Source organism: Polyodon spathula, chromosome 30, assembly GCF_017654505.1.
Source record: "Polyodon spathula isolate WHYD16114869_AA chromosome 30, ASM1765450v1, whole genome shotgun sequence".
NCBI classification, from domain to species: Eukaryota; Metazoa; Chordata; class Actinopteri; order Acipenseriformes; family Polyodontidae; genus Polyodon; species Polyodon spathula.
In genome coordinates, this window is record NC_054563.1 from 1719817 (window position 1) to 1742859 (window position 23043).

Here is a 23043-nt window from a genome sequence, read left to right on the forward strand (position 1 = left end):
AAGTTAACTCAACCAGCAAACTGTGATATTTATCCTAGGTTAGTATTTCTGTAAAGCGTAACTGACCACGTGATGTTTGAATCCAGGGCTTGCGCCTCCAGTCCTGCCTCTACAGCAGCGTTCCTGATTCACAAAGGCTTTTAAAGGAAGTAAAAAGAAATGCATCCCAGCGTACTAGCAATACCTGGATAGGCCTTGGGGCTCCCTTCCCTGCTTCGAGTGGTTTAGGGGAGGCAGAATCCTGCTCTTCTCTCCCACGGTCCTTCTCATGCTTGTCTTCTTCCGGAGGTGGAGAATCTGCTAAATCTGAACTGGAAAGCGAGGACTGCAAACAGAAAGACAGCTTTTTAGAATTACAATTAAAGAACAACACTGCATGCAAACAAAAAAACAGGAAGGGTACACAGATACTGAGGCAAGGTCTTACCAAATACACATTTGTCTACTTGACTTTTAAACTTGAATCTCGCTTCCCAAACCTAGCCTGTTAGAGCACAGATAACATAAGAAAATGTACGAACGACAGGAGGCCATTCAGCACATCCGGTTCCTAGCAGCAGGTTAAATCTCAAAACTTTGTCAAGTTGAGTCTTAAAGTTTCCCAGCGATTCAGCATCAACAGTGTGGCTAGGGAACTGATTCCATCTCCTCCAGTCTCTGTCACCTTAAAGCCAGCAGGAAAGGGAACATACAGTGCACATGGGGGGTCCTAATGTCCTTGCATGGCTAGCAGCACATCTCTGTTCTCAGCTGCCAGCTCACTGTGGACCCTGTAGGGACTGTGCAGCCGGATGTGAGAAATCACACCCTCCTGCACAGGGAGCCCCTGCTCAGATCAGGCATGCACTCCTGGAAGGAGACGAAACAAATGACCTTCCAACCCAAACATAAGAGAGAGGAGAGGGGAGGGGAGGAGCAGGAAGGGGAGGAGAGAGGAGGAGGCAGCTTCAACAGCAGGCTGGCAGTCAGCAGAGACTGGGTGTGAATCCCAGCCAAGACACGCTGCGTGACCTTGAGGGTCGATCACGGGACTTTGTGGTGCCTCAGAGCAATACTATGACAATGTGGGAAGAAGCTTTCGCCCTTGAGCTATGGAAGATGTTTGGGTTTTTTGCTGTAATGGATTTGGTCTCCTTTGTGTGTTCATCTTTAAGTTCTAATTTAGTCTACATGCTAATGCTGTTGTAAAATCCCTTAAAGTTTACCACTGTATTTTTGCAGTTTAGCCCCATTCTTTTCCCATGGTTACACTGTCCTAGGCATTTCCCATAGTTTACTCTGCTTTGCCAATGCTTTGCCTTGTTTTCGCTATGCTTCATTACACTTTGCAATGCTTTTACTATGGGACACTTATGAGGGATACTATCACTTAAACAAATGTCTTTACAGAATAAGTAAGTGTAATTTACATTTTTTCCTACATTAATTTTGATGAGTTTTAACTGTATTCCTTCATACCAAGTCTACCCTTCAGTCTATGCAAACTCCTGAACAGTGCTGAATGGGCTCCTTCACCCCTTGCAGCTCAGTGATCTCTATAGGGCTCAGGAGCCCTCTGCTGCACAGCCCTGCTCTAGGAAGTCAGTAGTGAGGGCTTGTGAAAGGGAAGGACCCAGGGATGCTTACAGAAGTGAAGATCTGAGAGCGAGGCCGTCTGTCTGTGACTCTGGGTCTGGTGGCGGTCGGGTGGCAGAGCTTCTCAGAAGTCGGTACTACCGTGTCGAAATCTTCGATATCTTAAAAAGATACGTAAAACATTCATTTTAACAGCATGAGCGAGTCACCCACATTACAAACTGCACCAAGATACCGCAGTTACCTGATACAGTACTACAGTATTTTAAGCCCTTTCCTTGTAAAATCAGTATACACCACGGGGTAGATTCTCAAAGCTCTTGAAGCCAAATCTTTATCAGCAAGATTTTTCTAAAATGGGTACAATGCACCCAACACAACTGACCACATCAGGGCTTGCAAGCAATCATACATGGTTCTTATTAGTTTCAGAATTGCAATAGTTTTGTGTTTTTTTATTTTTTATAAAATGTGGTATAATTTTGGAGCAAAACGTTTTGAGAATCCTGTAGTAAGTCCTGAAGTTCCAGAACAGGGGTTCGGCAGTATGGTGCATTTTACTGGCTGATTCCCTGTTGGTCAGAAATGAAGGAAGAAAGCATCTGATAAGGGGCTCATTAGAAACACAAACACATCATCAGTTAGGCAAAAAAGAAAGAAACAAACAAAAAGGGGAGAAAATGTTTGTTGCTTCGTTGAAACAGACGGCCAGTCACTGCAGCACCTACAGCATGTACTGTGCAGACACCAGCTACGAGACATGCATTTCTGCAACAGCATGTGGGAACCTCGCACAGAACTGCAACACAACAGCGCCATCTAGCAGACATAGGGACACATTTTCAATGCTACAGACTAATTAACTGGCTCAATAGTCACTATTTACAAGAACAGATTAGTTCAGGATGAGAACAAATAATTCTATAGGGGTTTTTTATTTTATTATGCTCTTTCCACAGTTCGGTACCTGATGTTGAGGGCTCATTAACAGACAAGTGCCATTTGCAAAAGCCCTTTCAACTGTTTAAAAAATTTTCAAAGCGCTGTTGAACTTAAACCTCAGGGAACATAAGGCCACATTTTCAGGAACAGTGGCTTGAAACCTGGTTCCAGGAGACTGTGAGACCTAGTTTGAGGCAACTCTACTGTATCAAACCCCAAGTCTCCTCTGGTGTGCTGTGCATGGGCCTGAAACCAAGTCTCCGAACCAAGTTCCAAGCCACAAAGAGGCTTCATGTTCCCTTAGCTTAAGAGGGTGTTATTGATGCACTCTTCAAAAATCATTCCTTAATAAAAAATATAGAAAAAAGGGGACATTTTAGCAAAAAACAATGTTCAAATAAATAAATAAATCAGCAGAATATCACACATAACAAACCCTATCTACTTCCATTGCCTATCCCTGTACTGTAAGTGCAGTAAAATCAACAGCACATACTCTACTGTGTTTGGCTTGTGTCAGGACAGGCGACACACACACACACACACACATATTATAATAATGAATGAAATGCTTCAGCATGCACTGAGTCCACCACAGACAGAGCTGTGAAGAGGCACACGGCCCCTGAAGGCACATGCATTGAACAGAATAAGAACCACAATGACCACGCAGTGTCAAGCCTGCAGCCTTACCAGTGGTGAGGGCAGAGGTGTAGCTACCCATGGCAAAGAGAACACAGAGAGTTAGGAGACTGACGAGAGATGAATTGAAAGGAAAAGAAAGCAAAGCCTGAAAGCAATGACAAAAGAATAGAAAGGTTATGTTCCTCCTCTGACTCGCTGTGTATGTATGATCACTGAAACAACAAACCAGCACAGGATTCAGCTCACCAGTGAAGAATAGATGAGTTACTATAATAGCAAGAGGATATGCAGTGAGAGGGACCTTGCGTGTTTTTAAAGTATATGACATGGTTATTACTTAGCATTGCATCTTGGCCCATACATTAAATTAAACCATGCAATAGGACGTTCTCTGTCCCTATACAGTAGTGGGCACATTTATTGGAACACCCTCTGTAGTTTTGATTTGTTGCGCATATGAAATCAAACCACAAGAACTGAAAATCTGGGAAAATTATCAAAATAGGCAAATTAGTGATTGTCTAATTTAATTAATGATTTTAACAGACCACACATGCAATTCATTTAAAATAGCAAGAAAAAAGAAACACACAGCCACAAATGGTCAAATACTTTTTAGAAGTTAGTTTAAGATGCCTAATTAGAGCACAAAGTGGTGCAACATTTTCACACGAGTGCCTATTGTTTCTATATCACTGATTACTGACCAAAAATGTAAATTCTCACACCTAGAGGTTTCCATACAGGTAGGTGTATAAAGGATATAAATGACAACTATTGAGATGCTCTAATGTATTTGATTTGCACACTACTGTATAGTGTAACAGTATAAAGTCCATGTAATATAATGCAATTTATTTGCTTTGTGCAGCCAATGTATTATTCTGATTTATAGCAGCTCCCACATATGCTTCATGTTCTCATCTGCTTCAGTGGATCAGGGTTTCGTGTCTTATTGTTGGTGTCAGTAGCTGCATGCTGACCTTTGCCTCGCCAGGTCCCTTCTTTTCCATCCTCTAAAAACTGTTTAATTCTCAAATTTAAAAGATACCGGACCTGGGATCTGGTGCAATCCGGCACAAATAAACCGCTGAATATATTGAAGGTTGTGATAGGAATACTTCTCCTGCAGGAGAGGTCAGTTTTCAAAACGACTCTGAAAGATTCTGAGCAAGTTGTCCTTCCAAAGTTGTGATGAATGCTACATAGTGTCAACTGAAGTAAAGTATTACCAATTCAACACATCTTTAGACAATCAACATTACTCTACTCAGTAAAAAAACAACAACTTTGCACTACAGTAAAAATATCTGTCTATTGAAATCTGAGCTACCAGTGGAAACCAGAGATTTTATAATTAAGGTGGTGAATCAATCCATTTCAAATAACATGTTTGCTCCATAACCGTGCAGAGAGCAGTTTACACACACACAAGCACACACACACACACACACACACACACACACACACACACTGAAAAAAACTACATGAAGACACCCTTGAACAAAGTAAAGGCAGCTCAAACCAAACACATCCCAGTGATCTGTAAGGCTTGCTTATCCAGAGCTTGTGCATTGTTAAATGCCATGTGTTTAGCAGCCTGTGTGCTCAGAGTGATAAACCACAGAGAGATGATTTCTAACCCGAGTGGTAACAGGACTCCTGGTGGCAGGACCTCAGATCTCACTGAAGTGGGGGAGTGGTTGTGCCAGATGGTAAAACCACAAGTCAACAACAACAGCTCCAAAGGACAGGACTGAGAGACTCATCAGCCCATTGTAGACATTAAAAACCCACACTTGCCTTATCAAAATGCCTTTTTAAATCCCAAGCACTGTAGTACTCACTAAACCATGCTAAATGAAACAGCAAGCCATGTATAATAAACCAGTGCTGTGTGCAAGCTCTTCTTGCTACTGTACTGTGCATCTGTCCCCTTGCAGCAGTTTCAAACATACTTAAATAGTTTAGACCCTATTTGACTCCCTGTTCCCCACAAAAAACCCTGCTGCTTAAATCCAAGCAGCACTCTGTCAGTGGCAGGCACTGGCGTGAATTCTAAGCAGCTTATTTTTAGTTGTCCTACAGAGTTCTCTCACCAATGTCATTTGATTTCTCCGCGGAGTCCCTCTCCGGGGTGCTTGCTAACGTACCACTTCCTGCTTCGGACTTCGGGCTCTCACACCTGCGAAGAAACAGCGACAGCAAGATCAAAACCAGAGAAGAAACGGGTTCTCTCAATGCATGGCAGTGCCGCTGCTGGATGTATAAACACTGAACAGCGTTTGCATGTGCTCTCTAGAGTAGCCAGAGAGACTGCACCTTCACACCGGGGCAGCTATTGGGTTTCACAGCTGACAAAAGCCATTCCTTCATTGCAAACCTGCTGTTGTCACTATTGCTGTTACTCGACTACTTTTTTTTTATCGTCCCGGGACAAATGAGCAATTCCTGCAGCTGTCCAACCCAGTGCCTTAAATAGCATGCTAGAGAACCAGCACTGTAACTCTGCAGTGAAACGGGAATAGGAATATGAAAGTATTTCACACACTGCCTGGTATAAACTTTAAAGGAATTCCTGCATGTTAAAAGCGGGTTTTGTAGTCTATATTATACAGCATACTATGGTATTCGTTAGGGTGTAGTATACTGGAGACACATGCCATACTAGGGATGTAATGCCCAGCTGCTCTCAGTCATGCTTGTTGTGCACAGGGTGAGAGCTAAACATTTAGGAAGTGTGCCCAGTAAATTAAGAATAGGTCAACACAAGCACACTTCTTTTAACACCTCCCACTGCAATATTACCCAGATTAAATAATTACAAACTAAACACTGTAGAATAAAAAAAGACATGATAAACCTAGGCTTCATAAACAAATAATTATGAAGAATGACTACCCACTACTTGTCTGTTCTGCAAGCAGGTTGTCTAAGAATAGTTAGACAATGTACGAACAAGAGGAGGTGCTCAGTGCTCGTCTGGTTCCAGGTAGCAGATTGTTCTTAAAAATGATCTCAGTGATTCAGTATCAACACCATGGCTTGGTAACCCATTCCATACCCATCCCACTCTGTGTGAAGAAGGCTCTCCACTTAATGCTTGAACACCAAGCTATGTTAAAGCACTGAAGGCTGGTGGAGTCTCGCTGGCTGTGTTGCTCTGTATTGCTGAACCTACCTGATGTTTGGCGCAGGCACCACTGGTCGCTCGGGTCTCTTGGGGGGGAAGGAGGTCGGTCTGCTCAGGGAATTGGTTTTGGGAGGCAGAGGTTTCTTTGGAGGGATGGTAGGCAAAGCGGGCTTCGACAAGTCTTTCACGTCCTTGTCTTGCTTATCTTCTAACAGAAACAGAAAAAATAAAAAAAGTAAGTACACAACTGCAATCATGTGCTTTTCAGCAACAAATAACAATACGAAATAAAGTTTAGTGACCAGTAAATGATGTTGTTTTTTCAAAATAATCTGGAAATACTCCAACGAGAAAATCCACATGACATGAATTAACCACCACTATACTGTAGATGGCAGCAACTGTGCAACAAGTTGAATATTGTGAACTGCTGCAATGTCACAATGAAGGGAACCAGTGAATGAAACCCAAGTGGAATAAGCAGAGTGAATAGCGTTACTCACGGGCAAAGCCCAAAACAGGGGAATGGTACAGCATCACGGTAAGAGGGGATAGATCCTATGTACTGAGATATTAATGCAAGTGCATGCAGCTCTGTGCAGGATCATTTTTGTTTTTAAGGTTCTCTTTAAAAAATGGGGGCCCTTATGTGCTGATCATGTCCGTCTGTCCATCCATCCATCAGTCTGTCTGTCTCATACTCTACACGGTGATCATGACAACTGCCTGGATTTTGCTCCGTCCTTCACCAAACCTTTACCAAACACTCCTAGACTCCCATAGACGTTTCTGATTACATTTGGCTATGCTCCGATAAACTCCCCATTTTATACAAACATTTTTAACCTTTCAGCAACTGTGTGTGATTATGAGGACCCTCTATATGTGCGTGCACTAAACAAACCAGACATAGAAACACAGAGCTATCACTATTCTAAAAGACCACGACCTACGTGTATGTACAATTAAAAATGCAAGTGTGTAATACAGCACCTATCTACAGATGGACAGACAAACAGAATGAGAGGTTCCTCCTTATAGTCACATATTCTGATCATTTGCTATGCGGTTCTGTAGATATAAGCCAGTGTGACACATATATACAGCAAGTATGTGAGGACAGATGGTCAGGCATCTCCATACCCGCAGATTCTGATGCTCTCCAGAACTAAAGAATGTTCCAACCAAGTCTCACCACAAATGGAAAAGAAGTTCCCAGGATATGTAAAACTCTGTTAATGTTGCCTCCACTATATGCATCCACAACAAGGATGAGAAGAACAAGAAATAACCAAATATACTGTACATGCTCATTTTCTTTGCCCTGATCGTGATCTGTACAATGCATATACACTGTATATTAATATAGGGTTCATCCACCGGTATTGAAAGCAGGCTGTTTCCCACACCTGCATGCTCTTATATTGGCAGTAACACAGCAGGCCTTCCATGTGATCCTGGAATGTGAGCAGCCACAGCAATATCAGCAGTTGCTAGACTAAACCATTCCCCTTTCGTTGTCAACTAGGGGAGGAATGCAAGCCAGGGAAGAAAAACACAATCAAACAGAGAACTCGTCTGAGGAGGATTCATATAAAACAGGAAGAGCATTTCAGTTTTGTATTGGTGTGTCAGTGTGTGTGTCTGCCTGTCTGTCTGTCTGTGTGTGGGTGTGTGTGTATAGACACAGTGCATATTTCAAGAGTTTAAACATAATTCACGTCATACCTTTCTCCTCTACTTTGTTTGGAAGAGACTCCGGTCTTTCTGGAGGTGCTTTTTTAACATCTGGCTTTTTCTCTATGAGAATCGGTACAATGGATTTATACACAGTGTCTGTCACAGGTGTGAAAATCAGTTTAGTAAACTCTGAGTACATGGTTAGGGTTATCCAGTGTTAGTCAGCCGGTAAGGCAACTGCATGCCTTGTTAAAATGACAGGGGCAAAAATCAACCGAATTTGCAATGACGAAGGCTTTGGGAGAGTCACAGTGACAGAATGACAGAAGAGGTGCAATTTGATAGGCAAGCGCTGGGATCTGAATGTTATCAAGACGTATTGCTGTCAACGCAGCAGAAGAGCAGACAAGCAGAGGTAGCGAGGCAAACACCTCCAATCACAGCACCAGCCCTGTATATCTAAGCTCTTATCTCTTAGCATGTTGTCCCAGCGCTGTTACAAAGGGAATTTAAATTTGAAATGACAGAAACAAGGTGTACTGCTTGGTGAATTTTAGTGGTCAGTAGAGTTCAGAGCTACTAGAAACAGTGACAACGATACGAAGACATGGGAGAAGAAGCACAGGGGTTCATTCCAGCCAATTAAAGTGCATGCATTTACTTGCAACCAAAGCTGTGAATTTATAGAATGATGGAACTACATTCAAGCATTGGCAACCTCCTGCACAGCATTCACACCTCTTCCTGTTGCTGCAGGCCTGACGTCAACTGCTACTTTTCTATTCGACTAGTCCCCTACACAGAAGGCTATGGAAGGAAGGGGTTTGTTTTAAACAGTATGAGTAAAATGGAAGATATAACCCAGTGAGGCAAGGAGGTGTAATGTGTGTGTATGTGTGTCTGTTTGCGTGTCTGTGTCGGTGTGTGTGTGTGGGGGGATAGGGTTGGCAGAGAGGGGGTTAAATTCCTCCCTCAAACACACATGGGAATTTGGCTAGAGTGGTAAATGGAATAACTGATTAATTAGGCCACAGGTGTATAACAAGGGTGATCATAGGTGTAATTGTTAGGATTAGTGATGGTGAAGGTGCTGTGCTGTGCTGTGCTGTGCTGTGCTGTGCTGTGCTGTGCTGTGCTGTGCTGTGCTGTGCTTGGTGGTTGTTTGTACTGTGAATAAAATCCACATGAGCGATTAAACTGCAGCTTTCTTGTCTGAGTCTCAATGATAATGCTACCCGGTCAAACCCACTTACAAAAAAATAAATAAAAAAGCTGTCATGGTGTTCTAGATATATCTACACTACGTTGTACAGGCTGCAGAAGAAGCAACAGTAAGCTGTACGAATGCTAGAAGATTCAGGAGTCATTCTTCAGTATTGCTTCAGCAAGCCCTTGACAGCTATGCCCAGTGTGTTATTAAACTGCAGGCGATAATGAAAGACATTTACCTTGAGTCTGTCTACCAGCAGGAGCTGCAGGAGGGGGTGGCTTCTTCGGTCTCTACATAGGAAAGAGAAACGCATACAGTTCAACAAACACACAAAATGTGAATAAATGAACAGCTTCTTTATAGCAGTGCTTGGCAGGGTGAGTGTGTCAAATGCATGGACTGCGAGTCTGTTTATCTGTGTCTCTGAGATTGGTAACTATGTGCATTAATACCTTTCTCGTACTGCATATCGAAGTTTAATAAACCATTAGTATTAAACTGACTAATAGTTGTATTGAGTAAATCACTGGGTCAATCCACTAGATAAGACTCTTAGCAGTGAGGCACTTAATAACAATTAATTCAACACTTATATCTGCTTTAAAAAAAAAAAAAGGTTTATTGATACCCGGCACGTTTTGTCGCAGAACTCACCTCTTTTTCAACATCCGGGGGGAGCAGCTTCACAAAGTTATCAGGAAACACTCCCTGCCGGCCCCCCAACTCCCCTCTCCACCAGCCTACGTCGGCACAGTCCTGCAGAACACAGCAGCGGGAGGCACTCATGGTGAATGGAGGAGCGGTGCATTGGAATACACGAGGGCCAGAGGTGTCACTTCACGAGCGCGCCAAACACATCATCTGTACAGAACCTCAATGCTACAAACACTCCGGGAATGGGACGGAGAAATGTGGAGTGAAACGTCTGGCTACTGCCCTGAGGACGACAGGAGTCCTGCTGGGTTAAATCCGAGCAAACCATCAGAGGAACGTCACAGCAAGAGAAGACAAGCAGAGGAAATGGATGAGGCACAGCCGCTTGAACAGGAAACGCTTTAGAAAAGTCACAGGAAGTTAAACAGCTTCTCAAAGAAGCAAATCAGGGTTACCACACGACTCCGTGTACACTAGGACAGCTTGGGACAGTTCAACCTCTTCAACTCACAACTAGGCCAGTATCGGGGCGGTTCATTTGAGAAGCATCCAGACCCTCCAACGCTGTGTCCGATGCTTCTTACACAACCTGCCATCGTTGCTTCATTTCTGCTAATAACTTGTGGCCTTAGCAGGAGCAAGAAGTAACTGTTTGTTTTTCTCTTTTCAATACAAGGCCACTGATGGCATATTGAAAGCATTAGTTGGTCCAATAATAACAACGCGTGTTTGGAACACTTTCTGACAGTGTTTAAAGCAAGTCTGTTTCATTTTACTATGAAATGAAATATGCTCATCATAGATGGACTTGTAGATCATCATAGATGGACTTCTCAGTAATCGAATGCATGCTATAAAGTAAGAATTTAATTGCTATATAGTATTCATTTTTGCAAAGTGACGGAACACATTAGTCATGGGACAGCTGACAGATCTGAGTAACAACCAAAATGTTGAATGTGCTAGAGTCAGAATGCATGTGTGTTAGTTTCAGGTTTTATAGTTTCAAGTTTACTTCCCTTGCAATTTTACTAAGTTGACCTGGCTTGTATTGTCAACAATGGCAGCTGGACAACAAACCAAGCCTCAATCCCCCTGCTATCCAGAGCTGCAACCCCAATCCTGATTAAGGTATTGCCATCTCTGAGCAAACCAAAGCACACTTTAAAATGCAGCTGAAAAACAGCACACTGCTGGTGCCAGCATCATGCAAAGTGGGATTCTAGTACACGCCCACATCACACACTGAGCTCACCTTACTGATGATAGCAACAACATCCCCTTCTTTGATTGTCAGCTCATCTTCGTTTTGTGCTTCATATGGGAATGTTACTTTGCAATATTCCTTTGCTAAAGAGAAATACAGCCGTTAGCATCATTAAAACAAGTATACTGGAAGACTTATCTGTCAAACACAAACGGAACCCCAGCTTAATGTACAGACACTCTTTGAAGAAGCATATTGCATGTGTGCTTGTTGCTGTATTCACAGTTAAATGCAGCGTACATCCACGCATTATAGCCCCTTTCCACACAGCCTTAACTACCTGTATAATGTTATATTAAATGCATGACACAACATGTTTCATTACAACAGGGCGAAGGTCACCTAATGGATTTACACACAAAATAAAACACATAAACACAGTTCTGATATCAAATGTGCAGCCAAACTGGAACAACAACATCACCAAAACAGGAACAGGAAAACTGGAAGTGGACCGCGAACAACAAGGCTGGGGGCGGGGAGAACACGTTTCTGTTTCCAAACAGGGAGAGGTCGTCACTAATAATGAGAAGGGCTATGGTGAGTCTTACTGAATCTCACCGATACGCTGTAAACAGTACGGCGCTTCAAATTATCTTCCTAAAGTTTTATTTTTTGTTTGTTTTAATGCCACCTTACCCTTTCATAATGCTTTCAATCAAAGAGGCGTATTGTTGTTAAGCTTTTTTTATATTTTCTTTCAAGGTGCTTTGCCCTCAGTTCAGCAGCTGCTCCTCTGTTCCAGTTGGGTATGATAGGCGTATGTAAACCAGGCTGGACCAGCTGAAGTATCTTTATAGACGTAAGAGCCTGCACTATACATTCAACAGGCATTAATGATCCCGTTTTTGCTGGTAATACAGCTGTTGACTATATGATGTTGGCTCTTACCTTTATAAAAACACTTACTGCACATTTATCTATGACAGGCCACTGGAACAGCAGCTTCTGAAGTCAGGTGAAAGCACCGGAACACAAAATATAAGAAAAACAATTGCAATCAGAACCAGTGCAAATCTGAGAGAGATTGCAAATATCATTAAGAGATTGTAAGTGTCATTAAAAGTCTCGAGGACAGTAAAACAAACAAGCCGTTGAACTTGTAATTTGAATCGACTCACTATTGAAATACTTTGCACATATGCCTCAGATGCGTGTGCTTAGGGCCCAATTACTCGTGAATGAAGACAGGAGTCAGCCAGGGTGATTAAACACACAGCTGCACTGCGCACTTACCGGTCGCTTTGGCTCTGCTGTCGGAGTCTGCTTTCACAGGCTCCTGGGCTCCAGAGGAGGAGGGGACCTTCCTTCCCGTTGACTGTCCAATAAAAAAAAATAAAAAAAAATAGTGGAAAACAAATGAACAGAAATAACAATCAGAACCATTCAAGGAGGAGAAAACAGCAAGCACACAAACAGGAGACAAGCCATTCCTCTCCTGGCCCGTTTAAATCCAGCACTCGTGGAATCTGCATCCGAACTAAGATGCAGCAGCCAGCGCTCATGGGCTACAGAATATTACAACCTGCCAGACCCACTGCTTGGCAATCTGTCATGACAAACAACCATTTTACTTTACCACATTTATTTCTCAGCATTCTTTTTCTTGAGCATAATGATAGAGATGCAACAAGTAAATCAAATAACAATTATTTTTGGTGCCCTATATTGAGCCTCACGTATATATTTTATATTACAAGCACATGCATGTTTTCAGTTGTGCTTGAAGGCTTCCCTGAAATTTATTTTTAGTTTTTGATTAAACATTGATTACTGATGTCTATTATCTGTCTGATATTCAATTAGGAAATCGGGTTCTGATTGCACCTTTGCAATTTTTTTTTTTTTTTTTTGCACACAACTCCACTAAAGCACATGGTTACCAGCTTTACTAAAGATCTCTAGTAAAACATTCTGGATAATAACTGAAGCAGCTAGCAAGCAAGCAAGCAAGAAAGTATTAAACAAGCACCTAATATCAGTGGTGTGCCTTTACCCCCAGCTTAAACATCATTTAAAAAAAAACCTGTTGCATGTTCTTAATTCATCAACTTGACTAGTTCTGTCTTCCACGATGGAGCACCCAGATCTCCCCCTGTACATGAGGGACTGCAAAACCCAGGAACGGCAGGCGTCTGCCCTCCTGACATCACAGACACAAGCCAGGACGTTAACTAGACTGTAGACAGCCTGGGAGCACTTAAATACAATCATTGTCCAGCACCAGGCTTCAAGCTATGCAAAGTTGATGACTTTTTTTTTTTTTTTTTTTTTTTTTACACGTACATAAAAACTAGTGCAGGTTTCATGCAATGCATTTCCAAACACATGGAGAACCTCAATTGAAACCATGTGTGGAATGATACACAGCAGGAAAACAGGAAAACGCCAAGCTGAACAGACGCCATGACAACATAAGACCATTTCCATGTTTTACAGCTGCATTCAAACTCACCAAATTCATTCAACCTTTGCTGTCTCAATTGGTTTAAGATTCCCTTCTGAGTTCCCCTAAAACGGCACGACTCACTTGATTGCAGCGTTCGAAATGCAACAGCTCGTTGAGAACTCTTATGCAAACCATGACGTTTTAAAACATGACTTCGTCTTCCGTTAGGCCGAGTTTTACTTCTCCTGTGTCTTAAAACATCCAGCCAGAGCCTTCACAACCGCCTCCTCAACTTCCCCTTAAAAGCGACGAGCAAAGTCAAAGAGAAAAAAAAATTCTCGGAGGCCGGGCCGAGCAGTGAGTCACACTGAGAGTAACACGGCTCATGTGGAAAACAAAACTGCCATTTGTTTATTACTTAGGAGACCAAGCTATAAGAAATCTCAGAGGGTTTCCCCCTGACATACACTGACCACTCCCCCTGGAATCACATAAGCAATGCATTCATCTCCACTGTTTATCTTTTGTGAAGACAAGCCCTCATAGAAAACACAGTGCAGTACACATTATTAAAATGTAAACGTTGCATTAATGAAAACAGGGGAGGAACTTCTTTTCCCCGCTACAGTTATTGGACACTGGAAAGTTAGACGAGTTAGTATTCAGGATTTCCACTGAAGCGCTCAAAAAAACCTGCTATTACGCCACTCTATCATAACGGTACGCTGATAAGCCAGGGGTAGCAGTGCAGGGTCGTGGTTCAATCTCTTAGAATTACAACATTCACTCTGTGATTGGCATGATGAAGGAATAGCAATACAGTGTACGTAAGACTCAAGTGACTCATAATTGAATCTTAACCAGATTACTTTATGTGATTCCAAAGAATAAACGTACATGTCTTAAACTTCCATTACATTGAGTTATGTAAAGCAAGCATCAAGCAGCAGATTTAAGATAATGGCTTAGTTACCTTTTTTCTACTGGGAGGCGACTCCTTCAAGGGGTGGATAGGAGTTGCCTATAACTACCTTTCTATTTACACAGAAAACATATTGTTTAAAATACAATGGGGCCCCTGAACTATTCCCTTTTATCTGTTCTTATGAAATTGGCCAGAAACCAATTTCCATCAAACAGGCCAATATGCTTCTCACCCAGTCATCGTCATCTTACAGTGTATCTCATGGGTTAAATATAGGTCAATACATATCTATTCCCTTGCCAAAGCTTGATATAATACATCTGTGGAAACCAAGTCTTTGAACTTCTCTTTCGTACACTCAGTCATTTCCACTTGACATTAGCTCACTCGCCACATCCTTCAAACTCCCACTTATTCTCCACTCAGAGCTACACAACTCTCTCACTCCAGGTGCTGGGCCACTAGGTAGACATGATCATCACATCTCTCTACAGCAAACTCTTACACACACCCATATTTTTTATGGTGATGAGTCTAGAAGCTTGATCAAAAAGTTTTAGCTTGCTAGTAGTCTGATACTGAGGACTTATCCAAAGTTTAAAACATTGTATTTTCATGGAATGACCCTGTTTTATAAACAACTTTATACAGTATGTGACTATAGGGTATTACAGTACATGAAATGTAAATGGTTTGCACAAGCTGTTACTGTTGCATATTTAAGAGGCTTGTTTGTATTTCATGACATCATGTAACATGTAGCTCTACCCTGCCAGGGCGAGAGCTCATGCTAGCTCATGTGTTTCTTGGGTAATCAGTTCATTACAAACAGGTGCTAGTTACTCTCCAAGGGCAGGACAATTTTCTGTGCAGCCCGTTCTAAAAGTGCAAAGTCTGCTAAATTGCTGTTCCTTACATAAATACACCTAAGCTCTAATGGGCTTCCTTTACAGCGTGGTGCGATATTTTCTGATGTTTTTGTGGTTTTCGATGTTCACGCTACATGCTGACAGAGCTCGTTTTAGATACAAACACAGTGGCGCTGCCAGCTTTTCCTTTCAAAGTGGCATGCGACCGGACATGTAACAACAATTTGAAAAAAGTTCATCATTTATTTACAAGGATTTAAACGGCACGATCCGCTGCAGTAAGACGGGCCAGAGGGTTTCAGCATTAAGGTAACCAAACCACCTTTTTTATACCCAAATGTTCCATAACAAAACAGAGGAGCCAATGCATTCTTTTAGGATTGGAACTCCACCTCAGAAGTGTCTGTGTCGCAGTGTTCTTAGAACATTCATCTGCAAGTCGCTGTGCAACTTTGAAGCTTAAACAACAACAACAAAGACACGTTTGTCCACTTGACGGAATTTCTTGTAAGTTTTGCTTAAGAATTCTGACTGACAAATCACCCTGAAGTGTTTGTTGCTAACCTTACATGGAGCTCCTAATGAAACAGTGCAGTGTCTAAAAGCTACACTTCTTTCATGAAAGCTTTCGCTTGAGTTTTAGCTCCAGTTATTACCAAAAAGGCACAACATTCCTTGCATTTTGGTTTAGTGTTTTAAGCCAGTAGTGTTACACACTTGTATTTCTCTTGTGATTTGGCTGGGAGCAGTGTGCATAATCAGCACCCAGCCCCAGCCCCAGACTCTGCACTGCGTGGCAGCACTGCGGCCCCTGACCCTGTGCTTCCTGTCTGCAGGCATCACAACGCTTGAAACCGAGAACGCCTGACTTCCGAATCGGCTTCAAAAGGTTTCTTCACAAATTAGGAACACCTTAACTAAAGGTTTTAGGAAGAAGATCATTAATAGTTAGTGGGAGAGAGTACAGTTTTTTTTCATGAACAGATTGCAATGTGGGTCTCTTATTGTCATTTCCCATTTAAATGTTTAAAGTTTACAGCCTTATTATTAACAGCACACAGCCCACACATTTCTGTGTATCATGCACTCTTGTGCTGGAGGTTTGCCAAAATGCACAATAAATATTATTCCAAAGAATAAAAATGCCTCGTATGAAAACTCTTGGCAAAGACGTCCTGCCTCCTAATCATCAGTTGCTCATTTCCTCTGTCCTCTGAACTGCAAACTGATTCACTTCCATACTCCTAGTGTCTGCACAGAAACATAAAACAGAAACAAAACTACCCTTCAGGGTGTTACAAAACGAATACAACCCCCAAATTAAAAAGGAACTGTACATATATTTTTAAATGCAACTTTGGAAGTGGTGGCATTACTAAAGCGTTTATATCCTAAAAATAAAAGCTGTGTTTCCTCAATGAAAAGTTGAGCTCCCTGATAAATAATTATGAAACAGTTGGGTCTCTATGCTCCTGTCGGGTGAGGTGGGGAAACTGGGCTGAGGATAGTTCACCTCGTCCCGATCTAGCGACCCCTACTGGTCCAGGAAGAGACTAGCTTGGCTGGAACTCGTCTCCAGGATTCAGTAGCTTTTAAGTCTCCAAAAAACAAAGGTCAATTATGTGAGATCATCTTTAACAAAACCCATAGAGAGCTCCCACCAGCGGGGGGCAAACAAGAGAACTGCTCTGGATATTCCAGCCCTCCAGTCAGCCAGGGAATTGACAACCTGCACATGGATCAGGAAACACAGAGGCTAAAAGGGGAAGACATCTGCCAAAGCAAATCAGATAAATGACTGCGTGGGCATTTCAATAACACTGCATTACAAAACCCTGAACGCACAATAAGATATCCACCCTGCGTGAGCATTTCAATAACACTGCATTACAAAACCCTGAACGCACAATAAGATATCCACCCTGCGTGAGCATTTCAATAACACTGCATTACAAAACCCTGAATGCACAATAAGATATCCACCCTGCGTGAGCATTTCAATAACACTGCATTACAAAACCCTGAACGCACAATAAGATATCCACCCTGCGTGAGCATTTCAATAACACTGCATTACAAAACCCTGAACGCACAATAAGATATCCACCCTGCGTGAGCATTTCAATAACACTGCATTACAAAACCCTGAACGCACAATAAGATATCCACCCTGCGTGAGCATTTCAATAACACTGCATTACAAAACCCTGAACGCACAATAAGATATCCACCCTGCGTGAGCATTTCAATAACACTGCATTACAAAACCCTGAACGCACAATAAGATATCCACCCATTCAAAGCAGAGCTTGCTCCCTCATTTCAGGCTGCTTGTTGCTCACTGGACATGTGAACATGACTGGTGATCTCTCCTTAGTCTAGGTCAGTGACATACTGTACATCCACTCACCGTCATAAAAAAACACACTCAGAGAACTGCTTCCTAATCAAATACTGGACACACAATCATCAGCTGTAGCAGATGCACTGAGAAGACTTTATTATTCAAAGCAAGAAGCAAAAAAATGTGGCAATTCTTCACTAAAGCCTTAAAATACAACTGGAGCATGTTTGAGCAATATCATATAATACTGTGTGAGGCTCCAAAACTGGAACCCAGGGTGATTAACAGATCAATGAATGTTTATTTGAGGTTTGAAAAATAAAGCCCTGGCGATCAATAATCGATTGATTGCTGCATCTTCAGCATATGATAAATAGATGCCACATAACTGTGGCACACTAACACGTTACTGTATAGCAGATCTGGGGTTAATTAGGATTGTAATCGTGTAATTCGTAATTAACTGCAATTACAATGTTGTTATAATTGCAGTGGCACCTCAGCACACCTGTGGAATTGTAATTGTACCATATCACATCGATTACAGTTGAATTACACATCTGGATTACTCATCTGATCATTATTCCTGTGTTTTCAACCACTTTTGGTCATCCCATTTGTTATACAGTATGTTTCTGTACTTATAGCTGTGATTTATTAATGCTTGGTTATTTAGAATACACGAGTAAACATGTTAATGTGCGAAGTTGTTCATGTTACTTTTAGTGTAATTGTAGATATAATTGTAATTACTGCAGCATAATTGTAACTAATTGTAATTGAATAAAACAGGATTGCAACTGTAACTGGAATTTCAGCAGACAATTCTTCTGTGATTGTATTTGTAATTCCAACTGACCCCAGGTTTGCTGTACAATGCTAACACATAACTGTACAACGCTGCTGCTACCTTTTCCGAGGGGGCCCCCAGTTCACTGTCCACATCCATAGACCTGGGTCTCAGTTTTATGGGCTTGTCTTTGAAGATATCGCCGAAGCCGATTCCTTTCACCTTCTTGGGCTGGATCTCAGACGCGGACGCGACGCTTCCCCCTTCGGACTTGCTGCTGCAGGAGTCCCCGCCGTCACTCTCTGAGCCTGTGCTGTCCTTTACATCTGCAGGGAGGAAGAGGAGGAGCAGGAAGCTGATTAACGAAGCCCTGGCAGCGAGGAGAGAGGCCGGCCAGACTGAGCACAACTCGACTCCGGAGCTCAATTTAGGGCCAAAACTGGCCTCTCTTCCCACGCCTGTTTGTTTAATGCTATTTGTATGCAGTGTAGTCTACACACTGAACAGCATCTGGAGGTCTCTCTCCTACTATGAAGCCTGTTCCTCTTCAGCATGTTTAAGACTGGTGTTCCAGCTTCTTACGAGGGTAAATAAAGAAACTGGTTTCTGGTGTTCCAGCTTCTTACGAGGGTAAATAAAGAAACTGGTTTCTGGTGTTCCAGCTTCTTACGAGGGTAAATAAAGAAACTGGTTTCTGGTGTTCCAGCTTCTTACGAGGGTAAATAAAGAAACTGGTTTCTGGTGTTCTGCCCCCGAAGCCTCCAAGCTGGGATTTTTCTCTCTCTTCCTCATTATTTTTTTCTTTTCTTTTTTTTTTTTTTTTTTTGAGGTCTAGCAGCTGCTGTTGTTGTTTCTATTTCTCCATGCGTTTCCATGGCAATTACCAACAGCGTCGTTTAAACCTTGCTGCAGTCGCACTTCGTCAAAAATAACGTCATCCGATTAACTGGATTTTATACAAATTAAACAAATATTTGCGAGACTGAGTGTGCCTGGTTACCTATATCAGGATTAAGAACCACTTGCCAGTTTCCAGACACTTTCCACCTCACTTAATATGTGGCATTGGTCCCTATTCACAAAACGACAAGGACTATTTTAAAGAATGCTTTTTTTTTTTTTTTTTTTAAGGACAGTTTTTTTGTTTTTTTTACATAAATAAAATCCGAACACTTTTGTTAAATTAGATCAACCACACTTTATGGCATGACAGCACCTCTTTCTTTGAAGTCACAATTAGTGTCTGTGGCAAACCCTCCAATTAGCCCGGAAACAGCGCTTCAAACTGCCAGCAACAGCTGTTTTCTTTTTTTAAGCAGTTTCTAAAAGGAAACCCTAGCCCTGGCTGATCAAAATTCATTTAATCAGTGACTGTGGTTCATGAGATTTCAGCCTCCTCTGTCACTGCTATGGTAACCAGGATAAGATGACGGCATCAGAAGCACCAGGCCGTGCTTGTGAGCCTCTCCCTGGCTGGACTGGGAGCGTTGTGTTTCTGTCACACCCACTTGTTCTTGTGCTCTTTTCCTCCTGTGTGGCAGCGGCGTCCTCCAGCTCTACAGGAAGCTCCTTAATGAAGTTTGAGGGAAATATTCCGGTCTTCCCATTCAGTGTCCCTTCCCACCAGCCTTCCTCAACCTACAGAAAGAGGAAAAACAACAGGTCGGGCTGTCTCTCCCTCTTCCCTCGTCTCTCAACTTGAGACCCTGAGTTTATCACTGTGTCAGTTTTTCAAACACATTTACGGTACATCGTCAGTTAAAGCTGTTATTAATGGTACGACCACGCATGTTTTCAGCAGTGTTTGTAATGCTGCGTCTTGCATCTCATTAATAAAGTTTTGTTCGTGCCCAATGTCTATTATTACTGTACCTAACCAGTATCTGATTAGCAGACTTCTTGCAGATCCCAGGTAAAGTCCAGTTTTTCCTTGTTCAGTTTAGCATGATCCCACTAGTTTTGCAGTCGGCAGGGTCGGGGTCACTTCCAGTTTGTTAATTCCAGTTCCTTTTTAGAATCAATTCCCAATTCCAATTCCCATTCCCATTCTCTTTTAAGTAATTCCTACACTTCATTGATCCAAATTGCAGTCTGGATATAATGAGCTTCTCACAGTGGCAACAAATTACTTAAATTAAAGTCACTGTTGGCCAATTAAATTGGCTTCAAATGAAAGCAGCAATTAATATGTCTCTAAAATATGAATTCCAATTTCTTCTAAGGAATTGGAATCGAAAGACAGGAATTGCCCCCCAACCCTGGCAGTCAAGCCAGTCATGCTCACTCATGAGTGATGTAGGTATTCAGTTATACTACAAAAGTGACATTCAAAAATGGCTTTATAACACTTTTTGCACTAGCGCAATGTATTCCATTAATAATATATTCTGTGCATGATTAAACGTCTAACAAGCACATCAATATGCATGCAGCAGACAAAACGATCCCTCTAAAAAGGTCAAAGAAACAAGCACAGGAATGGTGTCGATAACAAAATGTCAACCTGATATAAAGACAGCGTGTTATTATTATCTGTGCTGAATGAAGCAAGCTGACTTCTGCTGCTGCTGTTTTTCAAAACCAGAGCAAATGTTCCGTGTACAGTCTTAAAAATCTGGTAAAATCAGGCCTCTGAGCAAACAGTGTATAAAATGAACATCTGTGCTGAGGAAAGACCTGCCATAACACTGTCAACAGGTACAGAAAGGGAAGCTAGTCATTTGTCGTTAGCAGCACCAGCTACGCTGCCCACCCTGGCTGCACACACGTCTGTAAAAAAACATTTTCGGACAGCTGTCTCACTGAAGACGGGGTCGCTTAGCGGTAGGAGCTTGGACCTGGGAAACATAGGTCCCTAGTGAGTGATTTCATTAAATCATTTATTTGTATTAAAAATTCAGGAATCTGTTCAAGAGTGTCGTTGAATAAGACAACAGCCTAAAATATCAAACTGTGTATTATTAATAAAAACAGACTTCCTCTTTCCATACTGCGCAAGGTAAAGCTTTGTGAATAGAGCTCATAGTTTCAAATCCTGGTTTTCACCAGTATTTTATTAAGTAAACCTGAGCATGTCCCTGTCTCCTCGTGACTGGTATTATATAGCTACACACTGATTAGCCATGCCATTGAGAGCTTTCGAACCCAGACTGGCATCTTACTTACACTTCAAAACACTGTAACCCCACACTGCATCTGCAATTACAAACAGCCCAGCCCTCCACGCCAAGTTTAACCTTACAGGCTCACAAAGGAACACTGATCTACCTGCAAGAGTCTACAGAATGCAGCTCCCAGCTGCCACCGGCACTTACCTCCCTGGAAACTTCAATGACGTCTCCAACCTTCAGCTCCAGCTCATCATCGTTTTGAGGAGCGTAGCTGAAAGCTGCTTTGCATCTTTTTTTCCTAATTTTCTCTCCTTTTAAAAAAAGAAAAAAAATACAAAAATCGCTGATCTCTGCTTAATGCAAAATAAATAAAAGGAAAAACAGGTCAGAACTAAAAACAAAAAAGCAGCATTCCTTTTACATCCCAAAGACTAGAGACTCTCATACTTATTTTCAAACTTTCCCAGAGATGGACTCATCAGATACACCAAGCTCCACCCGCCTCCCTTCAGCCAGCACGCTGGTTTGCATTAGCTACGCACTTTCAGAGAGTGCAAAATCACAAACACATGTTTCCTGGTGCAGGCAGAACAGGCTGCAGGCAGTGGAAGTAAGTGTAAAACAGTTCCATAAAACTTCTCCGCAATAAACATCTATTCATTACATAGGTATCGAATGTGCAGTTCTGAAAGAAACACATGCTACAGCAAACATGTAATACACTAGGTTAAAGACAACTCTGTTTGGAAGCCAAGCTTTACGATTGTTCTATCAGTGTAACTCTCCCTTCCCTACTGACTAGCATGCTTTCAGCTATTAAAATGCTTCGACCCTGAAGAGATCGCTGAGGTGACACGACCCAGGGAGTGCAAATGCTAACAGACAGCCCAGGAATTGCTTAAAGGAAACTCAGTTAGTACCAGATACTCTGTTTGAAAATGAAAATGCATGTGTGCTGTAGCTGTGTTTCTGTACATTTGAGAAGTATGTAGATAATGGGAGTGCAAAGTGGCTAGGATTTCTGGAATGATTTTGTTAGATACAATTACTTTAAAAGCCACAATCCCTTCTCTGTGTCTACTGTAGAAAGAGGGGGCTTTTAAGGTGAGAAATTATCTTTCATTATTCCCCATACCTAACCTTGGAAATAGATATCATCACAAAGCCATCATTAAAATTACAAAAATATTAAGCCTATTGAAGAGATGGCTTTCCCTGCTGCTACACCACATTACAATGGCAATGGGCTGATCGATTTGCATGTATTTGACAGTAAAAGTCTCTGAATTGCAGGGTTTGTTTTGTAGCAGAGGGGAAACAGGTTTAACAAGATCATAAACTGTAGATTTATATTGCATGTTACAGCATTATATATAATTATATATAACACACACACACACACACACACACACACACACACACACACACACACAATTACTTGCCAGGGCATACTGTGTTGTCTTACAGTATGGTGCTAAACAGTAAACCCATTCTTTGATGATGTTGTATT

At 41.9% G+C, this 23043-nt stretch overlaps 1 protein-coding gene across 5 annotated transcripts in view; it reads right to left on the reverse strand.

Annotated features, from left to right (window-relative positions):
* The window catches only part of sh3kbp1 (SH3-domain kinase binding protein 1), a 70601-nt gene that overhangs the window by 3281 nt on the left and 44277 nt on the right, over positions 1-23043 (reverse strand). Inside the window, exons 4-15 of one of the 5 annotated variants that reach the window (XM_041233223.1) lie at positions 21738-21844; positions 19932-20061; positions 18544-18749; positions 12343-12424; positions 11095-11189; positions 9840-9941; positions 9424-9475; positions 8024-8095; positions 6344-6500; positions 5262-5347; positions 1627-1736; positions 185-325 (exon numbers count right to left, since the gene is read on the reverse strand). In XM_041233223.1, the coding sequence (XP_041089157.1) occupies positions 185-325; positions 1627-1736; positions 5262-5347; positions 6344-6500; positions 8024-8095; positions 9424-9475; positions 9840-9941; positions 11095-11189; positions 12343-12424; positions 18544-18749; positions 19932-20061; positions 21738-21844 (1340 nt within the window). Of the gene's footprint in view, positions 1-184; positions 326-1626; positions 1737-5261; positions 5348-6343; positions 6504-8023; positions 8096-9423; positions 9476-9839; positions 9942-11094; positions 11190-12342; positions 12425-18543; positions 18750-19931; positions 20062-21737; positions 21845-23043 lie in introns of all 5 variants that reach the window. The other 4 variants (XM_041233222.1, XM_041233226.1, XM_041233224.1 and 1 more) reach the window with 4 other exon arrangements.